This window comes from Bos taurus, chromosome 11 (genome assembly GCF_002263795.3).
Source record: "Bos taurus isolate L1 Dominette 01449 registration number 42190680 breed Hereford chromosome 11, ARS-UCD2.0, whole genome shotgun sequence".
NCBI classification, from domain to species: domain Eukaryota; kingdom Metazoa; phylum Chordata; class Mammalia; order Artiodactyla; family Bovidae; genus Bos; species Bos taurus.
The window spans coordinates 103,803,157-103,824,068 of NC_037338.1; the positions used below are offsets into that span (position 1 = coordinate 103,803,157).

Sequence of the window (20,912 nt, forward strand, 5' to 3'; positions counted from 1 at the left end):
CTGGGGGCCAGGCCTCAGGGCCTTTCCTCCCTGCCTTGATGAAGACTGGGGCACTGTGCAGCTGCAGGACCCAGGGTCAGCTGGGTTCAGTGCACGTGACCCTCACGGCCCTCGCTGCCCCCACCCCAGCAAAGAGGTCCCAGAGCCAGTCTGGGTGGGCGGGGCCACCTCCTTGCCGCCGGTGCCCCTGGTCAGGGTCTGTCCTCCCCAGGTGCCTGGTGTGCCCACCCCTGCCCATTCCAGTAGGGCGCCCGGGGGGCGGGGCGTGCCAGACAGTTTCCTGCACCCCTGGCGGCATGGTTGGTGCACAGGATGAGGGAGTCAGTCCCGAGCCCTGGGGGGCTGCCCGCCTGCCCCCTCTGCGGGATGCCCATCCGCCCCGCTGCCCCAGCTTGTGCCCACCACAGTCCCTTCACCCTCTGGGCCCTGCTCGGGGTGCCCTGGCCCCAGAACCCCTGGAGTCCCTGGACACCACGCCTAGCCATTTCTGGAGGTGGGGGTGTATGTTGGTGTCATGTCTGAGTGAGTGCTTAGGCTGCGGGCTCTGGCCCCGGCTGACCAGGTAACCTCGCTGAGCCACCGTGTCCACGTCTGAGAAGCAGGCCGGCTGGTCATCCCGGGAAGGTGGCTGGGTGGGGACAAGGGCATGACTCACGTCCTGGGAGGCTGAAGACCAGCTCTCTGTCCGTCTGTGCGTTCAGCTAGTGGCCTGCAGCCCACCCAGGCTCCCGTGATGGACAGACCAGGGCCGTGGGGCCACGGGTGCCCACCTGTCCCCATGTCTGTCTCCTCTCCGGCTCCTCTCAGCCTGGCCCTCCTGCCCTATCAACTGCCCCATGCAGGCCCGCCTGTGGCCTGACGGCCCATCCTGGCTCTGGCTCCCCGCCCTGGGGCTCTGTGGCCTTCTCCAGGCTGTTGCCTTGTTTTGAGCCCACGTGTCCACGTCCTGGTCCATGGCCGGGACCTTCTTTGCTGGGGACGGCCCAGAGGGGATAGCGCGTGAAGCTGCCCACGGCCCCACACAGTAGGCACTCAGTGAATGCTTGCTACCTGTTCCATTCTTAAAGTACCTACTATGTGCCGGGTTCTCTCCGAGTCTGAGGGCCGCAGCGGCGATAAAAAGTGACGCGTGCAGAAAGCCAGTCATGTTACAGGTGCTTTGGGGCTGGCTAGGGATCTGGGGTGGGGCGGGGGTAGCCGTAAACACAGCAGTAGGTGAGCCACGCAGAGGCCGCTGTCACGGCCAGCTCGAGCCTCGTAAGAAAGCCTACAGACAGGGTGGCCTGCTGGCGGACACTTACTTCTCAGGGTTCTGGGGGTTGGGCGTCCAGCAGCAGGGCGTCCATGTGGTGGGGTCCTGTGGGGGGCCTTGTCCTGCATTGCAGACGGGTAGGGGTGGGGCTGAGAGTGTGGAGGGGGTGTGCCCCCCGAGGGCCTCTCTGTCTTCTGTGAGCCTCAGTCACCCTCATCACCTCCCAGGCCCCACCCCCTGGACCATTGGCTAGGAGTCTGGGGTTTCAGCATATGAAATCTGGGGGACCCAGACTTTCAATCTGTACACAACATTTAAGTGAAGACGTGAAGGAGGGCAGGGAGGGTGCCTGGAGCTCAGGGAGGAACCACAGCCTGGGTGAGGGAACAGCCGTGCAAAGGCCCCGCGGCAGGGGAGGGGGCGGGGGCCTTGTGGACCGTGTATGAGTCCCACCCCCATAGCTGGGGTGTCCCGCAGGGTCCCACAAGCAGGAAGACCCAGCCCAGAACTCGGGCACCTCTCGGGCCCTGGCATGGAGGAGGGACCATGGGGCAGGGCTGGGAGGGCGGTTCCGGGCGGATTCCGAAGGTGGAGCCGCCAGGAGCGGGGAGTGGACGCAAGGACGGAGCAGGATCCCTGGGCTGGGCAGCTAAAAGACCCGCGAGTGGGAACAAGGTGTGTCGAGATGCCCAGTAGGGACAGAAACGAGGGTGAGGGGCTCAGACTGGGTGGTGGTGGGCGGTCCTCGGGAAGTTTCCAGGCCCGACCCCTGGGTGGGCAGGGCAGGAAGGCAGCCAGCGGCGCCTGAATGTCCCCAGTCAGGGCCGGCTCAGCCCTAGGACCGTTGGAAGTGCCGGGTTCAGAATGCACTGTGCAGACAGAGGGTGCATTTAGCCCGGCCCAGCCGGAGGGCCCTCCGCCTGTCGTCCACATGGGCCATGGAGGGGCCCGCCCCGGAGCCGGGCGCGGCTCAGAGGGGCCGTTGGTGGTGGGGGCCAGGGCGGGACAGGAGCAGCCGTGCGGGGCTGGGGCCCGGCGTCCAGGTTGGGGAAGCCTCGTGGGGCCTCGAGGGGGTCGGGTGAGGGCAGCTGAGAGGAGGCTCTGCCGGCTGGGGTGAGTAGGCGCCATGGGACAGGGGTCCCTCTGGCTCTGTTCACTCCCTGTGTGGGCGTGATGGGCAGCCGGGGTCCCCTCTTTCTGCTCCTCTCCTTCAGCCGTGGGCCGAGGCTATGCCCCTCTGGCTCGGGGCCTGGCAGAGGCCCACCGGCCGGCTGCCGTTTTCCATGGGGGCAGCAGCAGGCCTGGCCTGACCGTGGGGGCTGGGCAGCAGGGCTGGGGGCTGGCAGCCGGCCTGGTCCTAGGCCTGCGGACACCTTGGCACGGCTGGTTGGGCTGCGGCAGCCACTCCCTCCCCAGCTCTGGGACGGTGGCCACAGATGCTCCTCCAAGGACCCCTGGTGTCCCCAGCCTGGCCGGCATGTTACTCGGCCTTTGGGGAGCGGAGGGTGGGGCATGGGGGTAGCTTCTTCCAGCCCTGGGGGCCTGGGCGGGGAGGAGGGCACGGCAGTCCAGCCGCCGCCTCCAGCTGCTTTGGGACGCCTGCCCCATCCTTGTGAGGCTCCGGACGTTCCGTTTGTTCAGTCTGGACTGGTCTGGATGACTGGCCGCCAGAATCGGCTCCCCTCTGCGTACCGTGTCCCCCACGGTGGGTGCGATTGCGGGAGCCAGGCCCAGGCTTGGGGGCGGGGGTGCCAGGCTGGGGGCTCCCGCCCTGCCCTCCGTGGCCATGAGCCGTGGCGTGCACGCCTGGCCGCAACGAGGGGCTGGACGGCGCGGCCTCTGAGTCTAGCTCCCCTCGCCTCGCCACAGGTGTCCGCAGGGCAGCTCAGCCTCACAGGGAGCCGGGTGCTGTGGGGCTCGGAGGGCAGCCCACCACATTCATGACTGCAGCTCAGTGGGCATCTGAGACAGCTCCCCTGCACGGGGGGTGGGCAACATGCTGGCCCGCCCGTCTGACCGTGGAGGGGGAGGAGGGCGCCCAGCTCCACAGGGTGTTAACAGGTCCAAGGCCAGAGACGGGACCCCCAGAGTGTCCACCACCACCCGAGGCCTTGCTTGCCCCTCGCCCTGCACTTCCTGGGCTTGTCCAGCCGGGCCCTCAGAGGCGTGCTTGCTCGGCCCCCCCGGGAGGACCTGGGCTTTCTGCCGTGTGGGCAGGGTGCAGGATGCGGGAGCCACAGAGCGGAGGCTGAGGCCCACGGCTGTGCAGACGCAGGAAGGGCATCCTGGGGAGGGAACAGCGGACGCAAAGGCCGGTGGGGAAGAGCCAGGCCCAGAACTCGGTGGGAAACTGGAGCGTGGGATGGGCCGGCGAGCCAGACTCCGCCTGGCCCCTGTGCGGTCAGCGCCCTCTGGACACCCGGGTACTTGTCCAGGCGGGGCACGGAGGTTGTGTGGACATTGCGCTGGCCCCCACGTGGGTTAGGAGGTGGGAGCTGGTGGTCCCTGGCCCCCAGACTGGCTGATCTCGAAGCCTGGACCTGCTGCCAGCTGACCGGGCCTGCTCTCTTGCAGGGGCCAGACCCAAGAGGACGCAGAGGCTGAGTGCGGAGACCTGGGACCTGCTGAGACTACCCCTGGAGCGGGTGAGTAGGGACCTGTGGCCGCTGAGGGACAGGGCGTGACCAGCCTGGGGGTGTGTGTTGAGCTTATAAACACTCGCTGGGACTCATGCCCGCATCTGGTCCTCGCCAAGGGAGACCGATGTGCCCTCTGCGGCTCAGGACCCTGCACGGGCCCCCCCTGCCCAGAGAGGCCCCCGGAGGCCCCATGGCTTCCATGGGCTCCCTTCACCCTCCCCTTGGTCCGGCCAGCAAGGCTCGACACCCCCCAGGGTCAAGCCACGGTCCTTAAATGTGGCAGAACCCCCGCGGCCTGGCCAGCCCCCATCCCTGTCTGCTCGGGTGGAACAGTGGGCCCTGGCGCTCTGGACCCCCCCAGGGGAGGGTGCTGTGTGGCCCTGGAGCCATGGCCTGCTGTCTCGGAGCCTCTGGTTCCCACAGTGTACTGGACGCTGGTCTCCATTGCAGACAAGGCTCAGGGCCGCCCACGGTCACCCAGCATTCAGCCTGGGAAGGTGGACATTTGAGGGGGGAATCTGAGCTCCTGCAGCACCGCCCTGCCTCTCCCTGCCTGCTGGCCACCCAGGCCCCTCATGTTATCTTCCCTCGGGCACCTGAGTGTCTCCGCCTGGGTCGGCGACCCTCTGCATCCCGTGCTGGGGAGTGCTGCTTCGAACCACTGGCCATGCCCAGCCTTCCCCCCTCAGGAGCAAAATGGAGACAGCCACCACGCGGGGGACTGGCGGGGGCCCAGCAGGGACTTGCTCCCTCTCCCCGTGAGGAGCAGGAAGTACCAAGAAGGGCCTGACGCGGCTGAGAGGAGGCCGCGGGAGGGCAGCCATTCCCCGCTGGACAGCGCAGACGTCCGGGTGCAGCTGCCTCGCACGGTAGGTGACCCCTCCCCGGGCGCTGGTGGGGGGCTCCACCGCCCACCCTGCCCCGCCCGCCTGGAGGCCAGGCCGGGGTCTCTCCAGGGGCTGAGGTCGTGGGTCTTTGCTGACCCCTGGTTCCTGGTGGACACAGGTCCTGCTGAAAGGCCAGGGCATTCAGTGCAGTGTTGACTCACTGGCCGGAAGGAGGCCTCACTGCAGGGACTGCAGGCAGCCCAGGAGGGGTCTGCAGGACAGCTCAGGGTGCCGCTCAGGTCCTCAGGCCTAGTCAGCAGCCCCGTCCTGGGGACACAGTGTGCAGAGATGAATGGACGGGCCGGGTGATGGGGGAGGCAGGCAGACGGGGGCGCAGGGGGTGGGGCGGGCTTCTTGCTGCTGAGCAGGCGTTCCACTGTGCCCAGGCGCCTAGCTGGCCTCTCCAGGGCCTCAGGGTCTGGTCAAGGTGCAGGGGGCACAGAGGGGCACATGCCCCGATGCGTGCGGGTTCAGAGGTCAGCCTGGAGCCCTCCCCCCTTGCAGAACCTCTGGGTCCAAATCTCTGAGAATTAGTCTAAAAATAGTTCTTTCAGGGGCTTAGTCAGCACCTCCCAGCCTCCACAGGCCGTGGGTGCTGTGTTGGGTATTCTTAGATGCTTTGCACCCATCTTCCCACGAGCCTGGGGTGGCCTCCGCTGACCCTACCTCACCCCAGCCCCACTGGACGGCTGGCGGATGGCCAGAGTTTGTGTCCGTGGAGTGGGATGAGGGAAGGGTGTGGGGCTGGGGAAGGTGCTGGGACTCCTGCTTGGGGCTCCATTGGGCCCCAGATGAGAGGGCCTGCTTGCTGCTGATGCTGCCCATGGGAAAGGGGCCGGCCCTGGCCCTCCCCTCGGCCCCTGGGGCCCAGGCTGTGCAAGGATGTTGTCCCCAGCGCAGCAGCGACTTCAGGGTCTGACTAGGTGGTCTGAGAGGACTGAGTATTTGTCCTGGGACAGGGGTTTGGGAGCAGGGCCATGTCAGCCCTGAAGGTTGGGGGCATCTTGGAGTGGCCCAGCCAGAGAGAGCTGGGCAGGGCAGGACTTGGCCAGGGTGCCGGGGAGCCACAGTGGGCTCAGGAGCAGGAAGGCCTGGCCTCTGCTCATTGCCCCACTGCCTGGCTTCACCCAGGACTGTACGTGCCAGCTGATGGTTGTCCGTGCTGTGAGACGGGGGCTGAGTGGGGGGCAGAGCCTGCACCCCAGCTGCTTAGCAGCACCCCCGCCCCTGCAGCAGGAAGTGCAGAGACTAGTCTGACTCTCGCGAACCCTCAGCCACACCTGCCTCCCTGCACAAGGGCAGTTTTGGAAGGCGTCCCCAGGAGGCACCTGAGCCAAAGCCGTAAACCCGACCCTCCCTTGTGGGGCCCCTGAGCCTCGGGCCCCGAAGGCAGGATCTGAGGAGGTGGGCACAGGCCGCCCAGACACAGCCCAGCCGACCTGCCTGTCCACTGGTCCAGCCGCTCCGCACGCCTGCAGTCCGGGGATCCCTTCTGCCAGACAGGTGGTCGCCGAGGGGCAGGGTGTCACGGGTGCCCGTTCACCGCAGCCCTGGAGGGGACCTGAGCCCCTGGGAGGGAAGGAGATGGCTTGAGGGCTTCCAGCGGGGAATGGTGGGCTGGGGTTTCTCAGGATCGGCCCCTGACACCCCTAGGCGGGGCCCTGTAGAGGAGAAGGTGGGGCTGCAGGCCGAGTCGGTGCCCCTGAAGAAAGATCCCACGACTCGGAGTTCAGAGCCTGGCTTCTTGGGCTGGAGGCCTGGACCCCGATAGGCTGAGCCTCATGTCCAGCAGGCACCTGAAAAGAGGCAGCCTCGGAGGGCCAGTCCCCGCAGCAGCTCTGAGCCCTCGGTGGAGGGGGCTGGACAGAGGGGCCCAGGAAGGCGCTCTGGTGTGCCCATCCCATCCTCGCCTCTCCTGCGGGGCTCGCAGCTGCCTCCCCAAGAGACCTTGGGTGGTCAACCCCAGGCCAGGCGGACACTGACCCCAGAGTCCTCCAAAAGCAGAAAGGGACGCTTCCTGGGGCAGCTGGAGGCCCAGGAGTCTGCTCTGGCTGAGGGGTCTTAGTCTGAGGCCAGGCAGAGGTCGAGGGGTCTGCTGCATTGGGAGGCGACTGTGCAGGGGGCCCCCAAAGCCCAGGACAGGGAAGGACCCCACCCTCTGTCTCCTCCCCACGCTGGGCCAGCTCAGGCAGGAAGCAGGGGCTGCTGTCCGCGGGAAGGTGCTCCCCAGACAGGTCCCACCCCTACCCCGCTGCAGTGACCGCCCGAGGCTCCAAACTCAGGGAGATCCATCTCTGAGTGTTTACAGAGAGTGTGTGTGTGTGTGTGTGTGTGCGCGCGCGCGATCCAACTCTGAGTGTTTACAGAGAGTATGTGTGTGTGTGTATGCATGCTCGCAATCCATCTCTGAGTGTTTACAGAGAGTGCATGTGTGTGTGTGTGCGCGCGATCCAACTCTGTTGACAGTGTGTGTGTGCGTGTGTGTGCACGTGCGTGTGGTCCATTTCTGAGTGTTTACAGAGTGTGTGTGTGTGTGCGTGCATGCCCCATCTCTGAGTGTTTACAGTGTGCACGTGTGTGTGTGTGCGCACATGCACGCGCTCCATCTCTGAGTGTTTACAGAGAGTGTGTGTGTGTGTGTGCTCACAATCCATCTCTGAGTGTTTACAGAAAGTGTGCGTGTGTGTGTGTGCACACGCGATCCATCTGAGTGTTTACAGAGAGTGTGTGTGTGTATGTGTGCACACATGCACACGATCCATCTCTGAGTGTTTACAGAAAGTGTGCATGTGTGTGTGTGCACGCACATGATCCATCTCTGAGTGTTTACAGAGTGTGCGTGTGTGTGTGTGCGCACATGCACACGATCCATCTCTGAGTGTTTACAGAAAGTGTGCGTGTGTGTGTGTGCACGCACGTGATCCATCTCTGAGTGTTTACAGAGAGTGTGCGTGTGTGTGTGTTTGTGCACACGCGCATGCCCCATCTGAGTGTTTATAGAAAGTGTGCATGTGTGTGTGTGTGTGTGTGCACATGCACGTGACCCATCTTTGAGTGTTTACAGAAAGTGTGTGTGTGTGTGTGCGCGCGCACGTGATTCATCTCTGTTTACAGAGAGTGTGCATGTGTGTGTGTGTGCACGGGATCCATCTCTGAGTGTTTACAGAAAGTGTGCGTGTGTGTGTGTGTGTGTCCACATGATCCATCTCTGTTTACAGAAAGTGTGCGTGTGTGTGTGTGTGCACGCAATCCATCTCTGAGTGTTTACAGAAAGTGTGCGTGTGTGTGTGTGTGTGTGTGCACGGGATCCATCTCTGAGTGTTTACAGAAAGTGTGCGTGTGTGTGTGTGTGTGTGCACGTGCCCATGCCCCATCGCTGAGTGTTTACAGAAACTGTACGTGTGTGTGTGTGTGCACGGGATCCATCTCTGAGTGTTTACAGAAAGTGTGCGTGTGCGTGTGTGTGTGTGCACGCGCCCATGCCCCATCGCTGAGTGTTTACAGAAACTGTACGTGTGTGTGTGTGTGCACGCAATCCATCTCTGAGTGTTTACAGAAACTGTGCGTGTGTGTGTGTGTGTGCACGGGATCCATCTCTGAGTGTTTACAGAAAGTGTGCGTGTGTGTGTGTGTGTGTGCACGCGCCCATGCCCCATCTCTGAGTGTTTACAGAAAGTGTGCGTGTGTGTGTGTGTGCATGCACATGCCCCATCTCTGAGTGTTTACAGAAAGTGTGTGTGTGTGTGTGTGTCTGCACACATGCCCACGATCCATCTCTTGAGTGTTTACAGAAGGTGTGCGTGTGTGTGTGTGCGCACGCGATCCATCTGTTTACAGAGAGTGTGCGTGTGTGTGTGCACATGCACGTGATCCATCTCTGTTTACAGAGAGTGTGCATGTGTGTCTGTGCACACGTGATCCATCTCTGTTTACAGAGAGTGTGCATGTGTGTCTGTGCACACGCACATGCCCCATCTCTGAGTGTTTACAGAAAGTGTGCATGTGTGTGTGTGTGTGTGCACGCGATCCATCTCTGAGTGTTTACAGAAAGTGTGTGTGCATGTGCACGCGCCCATGCCCCATCTCTGAGTGTTTACAGAGAGTGTGCATGTGTGTGTGTGTGTGTGTGCGCACATGCACAAGATCCATCTCTGAGTGTTTACAGAGAGTGTGCGTGTGTGTGTGTGCACGCACACGTGATCCATCTCTGAGTGTTTACAGAGTGTGTGTGCGTGCGCACGTGATCCGAGTGTTCACAGAAAGTGTGCATGTGTGTGTGTGTGTGCATGCGCCCATGCCCCATCTCTGAGTGGTTACAGAGAGTGTGCATGTGTGTGCGTGTGTGTGTGTGCACATGCTCAAGATCCATCTCTGAGTGTTTACAGAGAGTGTGCGTGTGTGTGTGTGCACGCACACGTGATCCATCTCTGTTTACAGAGTGTGTGTGTGTGCGCGCGCACGTGATCCGAGTGTTCACAGAAAGTGTGCATGTGTGTGTGTGTGTGCATGCGCCCATGCCCCATCTCTGAGTGGTTACAGAGAGTGTGCATGTGTGTGCGTGTGTGTGTGTGCACATGCTCAAGATCCATCTCTGAGTGTTTACAGAGAGTGTGCGTGTGTGTGTGTTTGCACGCGCGCATGCCCCATCTCTGAGTGTTTACAGAGAGTGTGCGTGTGTGTGTGTGTGCGCGCGCTCGAGCCCCATCTCTGAATTTTTATGGAGAGAGTGTCTGTGTCTGTGTGTGCGTGCAGCGGGGGTGGGCGGGGACGGGGAGGTGCCCTCGCCCTGGGGCCTATTTAAGCATCAGGCTGACAGTGCTGGGTGGGTCTGGGCGGTGAGGCAGCGCTGGGCATTGCGGGCAGGGCTGCCCAGCAGGGACCCTGGCTTCCTGCCCAGGCTCCACGTGGTCCCGCGCCCCATCCACCTGGCCGCCGCTGGAGCGGCTGTGGATCCACGTGAGTCTGGGGTCCCCAGCGCGGTGGAGGCTCGTGGCCTGTGGGAACCGGACTCAGGTGGCCAAGCGTTCCCGCCTGGGGGCCAGGGCGGGTGGATGGTCAGCCAGTGCAGTTCCCCAGGGGGCCGGCACCGTGGGGCAAGTTCAGGGCATTTGGCCCCCGCCCTCTGTCCTGGGCAGCTGGCAGCTGGAGGGGGCCACCTGGGCTGGGGGTGGGGAGGGTTCGCGCCACCAGGGCCAGCTCCTTCCTCCCAGGGAGAAGGTGGGCTGATGCTTCTGCAGGAGGGGCTGGAGTGAGCCTCAAGGAGCCCTGACTTCTGGACAGAAAGACCGAGTGGGGCTAAGGAGAGGGCGGGGGAGCGTGGGGCGCCCAGGTCCCCAGGTGCGTCCTGCTGGGGTGCAGGGCCCTGTCCCGGGAGAAGGGCACGGGCTCCCCCTCCGCCTGTGGCCTCAGTCCAGCAGTGTCCAGCTCGAGAGGCGCCCACCCTTCACAGGTGTTCCCAGGCTCTTGGGGGGGACAGCTGCCAGGCCCCGGGCTGGTCCCGGGTTCTGGGCTGAGGTGGCTCTGGCACGGCGCCTGGGGAGCCCAGCTTGGGATGGCGCCATGGAACAGCCGGGAGGGGGCCCCTCTCAGCCCAGCCCTGGCCACAGTGGAGGGGCCTTCAGCAACCTGCCCACTCCAGGTGCCTACCTGGAGTCTGAGCTTCAGCCCGCAGGAGGCTGGAGGAGTGTTGGGGCACACATGTCGAGTGACGTGGACCCCCCCGGGTCACCCCTCTCCTGGGAGGGGCCTGGCCCATGGTTCACCTGGGAGACCCCAGCCGGGGCCAGAGGCGGGCTGGGGGCCCGGAGCACCAGCTGTCCCCTGAAGTGGAGCGGGGCTGTGCTCAACCCTCACCCATCAGCCCGGGGCCCCCACTGGCCTGCAAGCAGAGCCCTGTGCGGAACCCCCTCCAGTTCACATTCGGCCCCCGGCCCCCAGCCGCTTTCTGCAGGTCCCCAAGGCCCTGACGAGGTGAAGCAAGTCCCCCAGCCAGGGCCCCTCTGGGCTGGTTGGCGTGGGCTGTCCCTTCCCTCCAGGCTCCGTGGGCACCCACAGGAGAGCAGAACCCTGCAAGGCAGGACTCCGAACTGTAACCTCCAGACTTGGCTCTGGGCCTGCCCTGATCAAGCAGGGGGTAAGGAAGGGGGTAATCTGAGAGCCTGAGCCTCAGCGGGGTCTCCTCGAGAGCCACCCACTCGGCTCCTGCCCCGCCCCACCGCGCTCACGTCGGCCAGTGGAGGCCGACATGGGCCTACAGCCAGAGCCCGGGTCTCAGCAGTCCCGGCTGTACTCCAGGACCGAGCCTCTTCCCAATGAGAGGGGCGGGCGACGGGCTGTCCAGAGCACTGGGGGTCCTGCATTTCCGACATGCCCTCCACAGGGTGTAAACTGAGGCCAGTGGAAGTGGGCTTGCCCAGCACCCCCTGCCAGGTGGGACTCAGCTTGCCTCAGTGACCTGGTCTCATGCCTGTCCACCTCATCCCACCCCCTAGCCCAGAACCGTGGCCCCGGCCCTCCCATCCCGACCCCACCGGGGGGGCCTTTTCACCCCAGCGTTGGTGCTCGCCAGTGCACACTGATGCCCACTGCGGGCATCTCCCCCAGGACTCCAGCCTGGCGTCCTGGCTCTCGCCCTGCCACAGCGACCCAGAGCAGACCCCGGGCTGCTGCATGCACCCCTTGGCCAGTGCTCGGAGGACGGGGTCGGGGATGACGGCGCCACACCTCTAGCCTGACCTCAGCCCCAGCCCAGGGTCCCGGCCCCCACCTGAGCTGTCCTCCGGGCCTGCCCACTGATTGGGGATTTTATAAACGGGTCCAGAGTGAGGCTAGGGTGGAACACGCCCTCAGCTCCCCCAGGGCGGGTTCCTTGCCTTTGGGGCTGGCACCTCCTGGGTCACTGGCAGGGCCCTGGCATCTGGAGTGTGTGGAGCGGCTGTAAAGGCTCCTGCCTGCTGAGGGCCTAGTCGCTCACCCACTTGCTCGTCTGTTCATTTAACAGACAGTGGTGAGTGCCAGGCTGGGTGCCAGGGCTCCAGAGGCATACAGGCACGGGTGGTGCTCACTGCAGGGAGCAGACACGAGTGCCCAGGGGGCCCGGGGCACAGGGAGGCTGCTGGCGGGTGGCGGTGACTGCCAGTGCGGGGAGGCACACCAGTGTCGCGTCTGGGGAGGCTGAAGGAGACCCGGACGGAGCGGTGGCTGAGGGAGGGGAGAGGTCGGGGAGAATGCTGGGGGCACGGGGCAGGCGAGAGAGGAGGGTCCGGACCTTGGTCCGAGCCGAGCAGCCTCCCGGCCGTGTCCGGGCGTCCCCGCGGGACAGCAGGACCACCTTGTGGCTGGCCTGGAGCCAGAGCTGACTGCCCGCCCGGCCCGCAGGGCATCCCCCGGGCCCCGTCTCCCGACGAGGAGTGCTTCTTCGATCTGCTGAGCAAGTTCCAGAGCAGCCGCATGGACGACCAGCGCTGCCCGCTGGAGGACGGCCAGCCCGCGGCCGCCGAAGCCACAGCCACCCCAGCCCTGGAGGGGAGGGTTGGTGAGTCGGCCCCCACCCCGCTGCAGGCTCCGAGGGTGGGGCGGGCCAGCTGTAAAGTGCCCCCCGTCACCGGGAGCCCTGGGCTGCAATCCTCGGTAACCTGTCACCCTCCCGTCCCCCGGGACACGCCGGGTCGTGCAGGGAACAGGCGTGGGAGGCTGGGCTCTTTGCATTCCCCCCTCCCCGTGGGGGCCCCTGCAGGGCTGACTGAGAGCAGCCGGGGTCTGGGGTCGGCAGAGGCGCTCTTGGGGGCCCCTGGGCGGGGTCCCTGCCTCCCCGGCCTGACCTCTGGCGCCCTGCAGCCCAGCCCTCGCTGACAGCCTCCCCACAGACCGAGGAGTTCTTTGACCTCATCGCCAGCTCCCAGAGCCGCCGGCTGGACGACCAGCGTGCCAGCGTGGGCAGCCTGCCCGGCCTGCGCATCACCCACAACAACCTGGGCCACCTGCGTGGTGACGGGGAGCCCCAGGAGCCGGGGGATGAGTTCTTCAACATGCTCATCAAGTGCCAGGTGGGGCTGCAGCCCGGGTCCCCCGCCCCATCTGCGCCCCTGGCCGGGTTAGTCCAGGCCCCCTCCTGGCTGGGGACCTGGTCCTTCTCTCTCAGGGTGTCTTGGGGGACCAGCCCCCCCTGGCTGGCTCAGCTGGTGTTACCAGGTGCCCGTGGTTGCTCAGCCCTGTGCACCTCGGGCCGGCCCTCCCTCGAGCTCAGGAGGTGAGCTGGGGGAATCACCGGGCCCCCGGGGTTATGGCCTGGGGTACCCCACCAGCCGTCCACCTCTGGATGGAGAAAACCGAGGGCCAGGCTGTATCCTGGAGTGTGGAGGACACGAGGGGTCTGACCCATGTGTCCAGGCAGGGGTTTGGGAACCCCCGGGGAGGTGGCTGGGGAGGGGGCAGCCGCAGCGCCCGTCCACACCCACCCATGCAGGAAGCTGGGAAGTTTCCAGTGTGACATTCATCCCCACAGAGGAGAGGACAGCACCGCCCTGGGCGAGTCCGCGGAGCCTCCAAACCAGCCCCTTCCGAGAACCCCCGAGCCCCCCGCCCACACGCACGTGCGCTCCGGGGACTGTGCCGGCTCCCAGCCCTTCTGCGACAGACCCTGCAGAGAAGCCCTACCGCCCCCTGGGCCCCCTGACTCCACGGGGCCCTGGGGAGCTCCACGCTGCCCTACCCTGTCCCTGCCGCTCGAGAACACCCCAGGCCTGGGGGCCCCAGGAGCACACCTGGGAGGCTGCCTGCACCGCCCCGTGTCCGGCCCGGTCACACCCTGTGGCTCCCTGCAAGGCCGTTCTGGGGTCCTGGCTCCCAGGTCTGCCTCCGGGAGCTGATGCCCAGGGAGGCCCAAGGTGGCCTGAGTGGCTCTCAGGCTTGAGCGGGCACTGCCACTGGACAGTGGCCCCCGCCTGGAGCGGTCCCTGAGGTGCCTGAGCCCTGGGCCGGGGCCCCAAAGGCGGGAACGCGAGGTGCCAACCTGCACGTGTGTATCTGCCCAGTCCTCCAGAATCGACGACCAGCGCTGCCCGCCCCCGGACGTGCCGCCCCGTGGCCCCACCATGCCCGATGAGGACTTCTTCAGCCTCATCCAGAGGGTCCAGGCCAAGCGGATGGACGAACAGCGGGTGGACCTTGCCGGGAGCCCGGAGCAGGAGGTGGGCGGGCCCCCGGAGTCCCGGCAGCAGTGCCAGCCCGGTGCCAGCTAAGGCGCCCACAGCCAGGCCTGGCCCCCACCCCTCAGTCCTGGACGGGGTTGGGGTGGGGTGTGCTCACCAACGTCCAGGATGCCTACACCCCCTTCCCCCCCAGAAGCCTCCTGAGGCCGCGGCTGAGGGCAGGCTCTGAGCCACGCGGCCCCGCCCACTGCGCCGGACGCCGGGCACCCAGCCCCCTCTGTGCCCCCACCCAGGGCAGCGGGCTCGGGCCGGGGCTCGCTCCCATCCCGCGCTCGCCCCACGTGGTACGCGGCTTCCTGCAGCCCTGCCCTCGCCCTCGCCCTGCCCCGGGCCGGGCTTCAGCATGTCGGCTCCAAAGCCCCGGTGCTGTCCGGATCCTCTCCACTCTCTCCCTGCCCCCCGCCCGGCCAAATGTGAAGCCCTGCTGCCCACCACCCCCCCCAACCCCCAGAGGCGTCTCTGAAGCCTCCTCTCTGGGGCCACCAGTGACAGGCATTTCTGTTCTCTGGAAGCTGTCCCTGGTATGCTGAGCACAGGCGTGCTCACCCCAGTTCAGCCTCACCCCTGGGGAGGGCTCCCCTCCCAGGCCCTGTCCCCTGCTTCCTTCTGGGGCTGGAGGAGGAGGACACAGGCAGACTCGGAAAGCCTGCAGCCTGAGAGGGCAGTGCTCCTCCAACACAGGCCCCCGGGCCCCACCAGGCATGTCGTCATGAGCCTGCGGGGCCGGGAGGCCTGCCACATTCCTTAACTCCAAGCCCAGGAGCCCAGGAACTGAGCCGGCCTGGTTCTGGGCACACCAGCTGGGAAAGGTCCGCCCCACCGGCCATCAGCAGGGCGGGTGGAGCAACTAGCCCCCACCCCACCTCGCAGGGCCAGTGACATCACCCCCTTCTCCTGCGGGGTGGGCCGCCCTAGGGATCGGGCAGAAGACAGGCCCCCTGGGAGACCGCGACCATTGCGGGCACGAGGCGGCTCCTTCTCTTGGTTGGCACCCTACCCAGCCCCAGGGTCCTGCTCAGCGAGTGCAAGGAGGCCACAGCACCCCTGCCGCTCTGTACAGCCTGGGGAGCTCAGGGGGCCTCCAAGAGCGAGGGTGGGGTGGCGGATGTGGGGTCAGAGGACAGGGCTGGGCCACCCTCACGCCTGAACGTAGGTGCGTATTTATTGCTCACACGTGTGTTTGCCATGTTAACGGGTCCTTTCCAACCCAAGAGGTACATTTGTTCTTGTTTTTCCTGAAAAAATAAAAGTCTGCCAAGTGGATGTCATCTGTGTTGGGATGGGAGCTGGCGAGGGTCTTTGTCCTCTTGGGGGCCCAGTGGCGGCCTCACCTGGGTCAGCAAACTGGCCCACCCAGGCTGCCCCTCCTCCCACCCACCCCTGCCATGGGTTCTGTCCCTGCTGTGCCCATCACTGAGGGGGCCAGGGCTCAGGGGGGTGAAGCAGCAGCCCCAGGGACACACGGCCTGTGGGGACGCTGGGGTTGGAGCCCAGGTGTTTCCGGCCTCTCCTGGGCTGAGGCAGCCCGGGCCCTGCCCAGAAGGCTTCATTCCAGGCCACTTTGACCAGGATGGTCTGGCGGGTCCACATGGTGAAGCCCTGGGGCTTCTGTGCCACCGGGGGACGGGGAGAGGTCTTGGGGACATAGTGCGGCAGGCGGTTGGGTGTGTGTTGCACCCCCGGCCTTGACCCAGCGCCCTGCTGGGAGCCCCACCACCTCCCAGCATGCAGGAGGGGTTGCTGACCAAGGGTAGATGGAAACGGGGGCCTGCCTGGCTCCCTGCCTGCATCTCTGGGCCCTAAGTCTTGGCTACAGACATGGTATTCTGGAACCTTCAGGACCCAGGCCTCAGGCCAGGCTGACTAGGGCCCACTCCCCCAGCTGAGACCCCACCTCGGTCCACTCAGGGACCACGCCCGGGAGGTAACCGTGTGGGCTCCTCTGGCGTTCAGAGGGAGAAAGTGTTCCCAGAGCCAGGGCAGGGGTCTGTCTACCAGGCCAAGGTCGAGGGCCAACCTGGGGGGGCGGTTGAGCAGGAGGCCGGGGAGCAACAGGAGACTTCTGCCCGAGAGGTGCCAGCTGGGAAAGGCAGACCCACCCTGGAACACAGAGGACCCCCCGCCCCGGTGCTCCTGACAACACTCCAGCGATGGGATCCCCTGGGGGCGGGGGAGCCCGAGGGGTCCCAGGCTGCGTCCAGGAGGCTTCGTGGGAGGGGGGAACACCAGACCCCTGGGCACTGGAGCCCGGCACTCAGAGGGGCACCGGCAGGGACCTGGAAGAGCATCCATTCCTCTGGCCACATCTGAAGCTGTGGGTGCCAGGACCACAGGAGGTGAGAGCTAGGACAGGACGGTCTTGCACCCCAACCTTGCGGAGAGAGGAGCCCTCTCCCCACGGGCGTGGCCACGGCAGCAGGCCTGCCCGGCCACCCGCTCAGTGCAGGCAGCAGCAACAGCAGAGTGCGCCAGCAGGAGGCCCCGCCCCAGACAGGGCCCCAGACCACCAGGTGGTGCCAGCCTGGTACAGCCACCCCAGTGCCCACCTGCATGGTGGGCAGACGGGCAGGTGGGCCTGGTCAGACTGCCCACTCAGCAGAGCACCCGAGCCTCGGACGCCAGCAGCATGGTGCCCGGCCGAGCCTCGGGGGCACCAGCCAGCCCACCAGGTGCTGTGGCTCCATCTTGACTGCTCCCAGGCAGGGGCTGGCCGCTCCCATCCAGGCTCCAGTAGCCCGCAGAGCTGTGGCCCACCTGCCCAGCACCCGAAGGCCACCTCAGAGCAAGGGAGGTCAGCAGACCTGACGCCACGCCCCCCCACCGCAGAGGCCAGCCTGGCGAAGCGGCCTGGGAAGGCGCCACTGAGGAAACCGGCCTGGGGACCGGGGAGCGGGCACGAGAGGCCTCTCCCCTCAGCCCGGTGACCTGCTGCTCCCTGCCCCCCTACACTGGCCACAGCAGGCTGGACAGCAAGGGGGGCACCCACAGGGGTGGGGAGGCTGGGGTCGGCTAGGAGGAACCGGGCTGGAGGGGAAAGTGTGGGCAGAGCCTGCAGGGTGGGGTCAGAACACTCTGATGGAGGAGAAAATGCAGGGAGGGGGATGGCGAGGCCCCCACGGGGAAAGGCGAGCCCTCCCTCACTCCGAGAGAGTTCTCAGTGCCCAGGAAGCCTGGTACTCGGCCAGCAGGAACACAGGGGCACCAAGTCTCAGCAGCTCCCAGCCAGATCAGAACGCTGAAGGCTCTGGGCAGTCCTGCAGGAACAAGGTTGTCTGATGGCCTGGAAGCCAGCATTCCCAAGCCAGCTGTCCTCAGAGGCTTTCTACGTCCAGACCACACCTGGAGGATTACAGGACCACCAGAGGGTGGCCCAGACACTCGACTCCCTAGTGTGATGCTTTGGGGCTTCCCTGGTGGCTCAGCTGGTAAAGAATCAGCCTGCAAGGCGGGAAACCTAACTGAGGCTTTGGAGAAGGTCCTGGCCTGGGATGAGGAAGGGAAGAGAGCCAGGCGCCTTGCGAAGGGACAGCAGGGTGGCAGTGACCAGACTGTGGTGAGGCCAGTGACCGGGGACAAGGCTGCTCGGAGCCGCTGATGCTCACAGGCCACCCGGGGGGGGGGGGTGCCGGGGTCAGTCAGGAGGCGGGGGGAGGAAAAGGGCAGGGGCTTTTCCTGGGGTTTCCAGGGGGGAAGCACAGTGAGACAGGACCAACACGCCTGCCCGCCGGTGCGGAGGCTTTCAGTGGCTCTGGGCGCGGGGGCCACCCCGAGCTGTCCGGAGCCTGCCTTGGGTGCATGTGCCCTACTGTCCCCAGGGCCTGCCCTGCCCTCCAGGCTCAGACCGAGGAGCTCAGGGTCGGAAGGCAGACAGGAAAGGGCATGGCAAGCAAACACGTCCAAATTGCCCAGGGAAGGAAGGTCTGTGCTGGGGGCACTCCTGGGATGCTGTGCGCTCTCACCGTCCAGTCGGCTCCCTGGGCCTCCCCAGATTGGCCCCCAACTCTCCGTGGGCAGCAAAGCCCTGCCCCCATGCTGCTGCTCCAAGGCCAGAGATCCCTCAGGGCCTTTGTGGAGAAGCAGGCCCGGGGGCTGGCTCAGCCTCCAGGACTGACTCCGCAAATGTCACAGGAGGTTCTGGGCAGGATAATAGGGGGTTGTTCGCCACGGGAAGGACAGGGTGGGTAATCAAGACAGAGCATGGGCTGCCAGCTCCCAGAGAACAATGCCCAGGCCCGTGCCCACGGGGGCGGCCGTCAGGAGCTCGGATCCTGTGGGGATCCGGTAAGACTGTGGCTGGTGATTAATGCTGAAGGTCACACAGCCCAGAACACTTCTGGAAATAAACACGCTTTCATAAACACAGGAACATCCTGAGAAAGCAGTCAAGCTAGGCTGGGAGACAAATCACACAGCCTGGGGGCAGGGGGACAAGCACACAGCAGCCCCAGCCCCCAAACCGCTCGCCACCACAGCTGTCCAGCTTGTCTGTGGCCACAGTGAGCAGCCTGGTTGGCTGACGTTGCTTGGCTGATGGCCAAGGGTCAAGGCTGAGGTTGGCACCGGCTCACAGGTGCGTCTAGGTGGCACAGAAGGACCTGTGGGGCCTCCTGTGTAAGGCCAGAGGGACAGGACCCATGGTGGGGCTTCTGCCCCTCAGGGAGAACAGTGGCTAACTGGCCATCACGGTTGGGTCCTGGCATTTGGGGCAAGGCTAACCCACCCTGTGCCTGAGTCCTGTCTTTCCTTCTGTAACTCCTGACAAGGTGGCACTGTGAGCATCTTCATCAGAAAATAGGAAGACAGAGGCTCAGAGAGGCAAAGAGACCTGCCCAAGGTCACACAGTGCAGCCCTGGGGGTGGGGGTGGGGTAGGGCTCAGACTGCAACATCCAGCCCTCCCACTCAGATGCGGCCTCCAGCGTGCTTGTGACTCACTCTGACTCCAGAGGCAGGGATGACAGGAGAGCCCCAGGTCCCAGCCTCTGCAGTGAAGTCTGTTTATTGATGGAAAACAGGCACGTCCAGAGTAGCCCAGGGCTGGAGCACCCTTCTCCAAGGCAGAAGACGGGTCAGCTAGCCTCCGTCTTGCTGGGCTGGGTGGAATCCTGGTCCTCAGCCCCTTCCGCAGCAGTGGTGGGTTTGGGGGGCCCCGCAGCCTCTAAAAGGAGCTCCAGGGCCCCATCGCCAGCCACTCGGCGTACCTTCTCCCCTCTGGCTGCCAGGATTTCTTCAATATTCCTGAGAAAGAGAGAGGTGCTGTAACGCTTCTTGGCCGTTTTGTGTCTCGGGCCCTCAAGGGCACCCCAGGCCAAGCTCAAGTGTGTGGGTCCTGCACTGGTGTTGCATCAGGACCACCCGGTCAAGAGGCCCCTGAACAGTCCCTCACTGCGCGCCGCCCCTCACTCTCCACAAGGGGGCGAGGCTGACCTGCAGGACCAGAGCCCCGGACCACACTAGCTCACATCTGCCCCATCTGGTGCAGCCTGCCAGCCTCAGAGAGGACAGAAATGTGCATGCTAGGACCCCCACCCCATAGCAGATACTTAGGAAGGAGCGCCTTGTAGGGTCAAGGAAGGAACCACAAAGCGAAAGGTAAGCTGTTTAAGAGTCAACCTAGTCTGATCCCTCCTGTTGGGGGTAGGGGGACATGTCACCAGGTCCTGCTGCCTCTGAGGCTGGTATTGAGAGCAGAGGTCAGGCAGTGAAGCAGGGCCAAAGGGGGATGGCCTAGGGCAGAAGATCGCATACTTGGGGCATGCTTCCACCAAAAAGTTATCATGGTTCATCTGAATTTCAAGTTCAACCATGCATTTCTTGACAAGGAAGCTGGGCTCTGTAATCTCATTTAGAAGGGCGGTGCCCCAGGTACGGTGGGTGGGGCCACAGACTCAGGATGGACCAGGCTAGCCCGGGGGATACAGGCCTCTGTCCTCAGCCCTGCCCAGGCAGACCTCACCTCTTGCCATCCAGGTCTGAGAACCAGCCCAGGTTGTCGGCGATGATGTGGTGGTTCTGGCAGCCCGGGCAAGTCACAATGACCACACCCTGGTGATAGGCGAGCTTGGAGATGCGCTTCGAGGACCTGGTCCCACAGACCTTGGGGAGACTCCAAAGTGAGGCCCTCCACACGGCCCCGCCCCTCCCCGAAGGCTTAGCCCCACCTCCGGAAGAATCTGTCACCCCAAGTGATAGCCCCACCCCTTCTGGAAGGCCCCGCCCCATCTTTGCCCCACCTCCGGAAGGATCTGTCACCCCAAGTGATAGCCCCACCCCTCCTGGAAGGCCCCGCCCCATCTTAGCCCCACCTCCGGAAGGATCCGCCCCCACTGGTAGCCCCACCTCTTCGCGCGTCCCCGCCCTCTCCCAGATGGATCCTCCCCCGAATGATAGCCCCACCCCTTCAGGGAGGTCCCGCCCCCTGTGGATGGCCCCACCCTCCGTCACAGTTCCGCAACACCAGATGCGGGTCCGGGCCCCTCCCTCCCGGCACCGCCCCTGCCACGGGCCCACCTTGCAGGTGTAGACAAGCTGGTAGTGCGCCGGCCCGGGTCCCGGCTCGGAGCTCAAGCGCCGCCAGCCCCACCCCCAGGCCCGCCTTGTCCCCGCGGCCTGCAGGCGGGCCCGGCGATCCCACAGCCACCTCGGGCTGGGCCCGCGGGGCCGCGCGCAGCTCAACAGTATCGGCACGTGGCTCAACGCCGCCCGCAGCATGCCGCCCGCCGGCCGCCCCGCCCCGCTGCCATATTGGAAGCGGGCAGCGGCGGAAGCGACCCTCCCCGGCTTCCGGCGCCGGTGGGCGGGCAGTGCTCTGCTGCCCCCTGGCGGCCGGCGGTGAGCTCCGCTGCCCCTTGGCGGCCGGCGGCGCGTGCCGGCTGGCGCGGCGTCGAAAGAGGCGCGCTGGACCGAGACCATTGGAGGCGGCGATG

The 20,912-nt window shown here is 65.4% G+C and overlaps 2 protein-coding genes across 7 annotated transcripts in view; one reads left to right on the plus strand and one right to left on the minus strand.

Moving 5' to 3' along the window:
- Window positions 1-15,250, plus strand: part of GPSM1 (G protein signaling modulator 1) — a 35,528-nt gene extending 20,278 nt beyond the window's left edge. For 4 of the 6 annotated variants that reach the window (XM_010810552.3, XM_002691658.6, XM_005213457.5 and 1 more), the window contains 5 exons: window positions 3,827-3,897; window positions 4,581-4,760; window positions 12,156-12,312; window positions 12,615-12,823; window positions 13,811-15,250. In XM_010810552.3, coding sequence (XP_010808854.1) covers window positions 3,827-3,897; window positions 4,581-4,760; window positions 12,156-12,312; window positions 12,615-12,823; window positions 13,811-14,017 — 824 coding nt within the window. In that variant the 3' untranslated portion in view covers window positions 14,018-15,250. Of the gene's footprint in view, window positions 1-3,826; window positions 3,898-4,580; window positions 4,761-12,155; window positions 12,313-12,614; window positions 12,824-13,281 lie in introns of all 6 variants that reach the window. The other 2 variants (XM_059891892.1, XM_024999638.2) reach the window with 2 other exon arrangements.
- Window positions 15,251-18,959: 3,709 nt separating this feature from the next.
- DNLZ (DNL-type zinc finger) lies at window positions 18,960-20,754 on the minus strand. Its single transcript, XM_003586682.5, has 3 exons — window positions 20,497-20,754; window positions 19,943-20,082; window positions 18,960-19,224 (listed from the first exon to the last, which is right to left on the minus strand). The coding sequence occupies exons 1-3, from the start codon at window positions 20,695-20,697 to the stop codon at window positions 19,056-19,058; spliced, it is 510 nt and encodes a 169-aa protein (XP_003586730.1). The 5' UTR covers window positions 20,698-20,754; the 3' UTR covers window positions 18,960-19,055.
- Window positions 20,755-20,912: the final 158 nt, after the last annotated feature.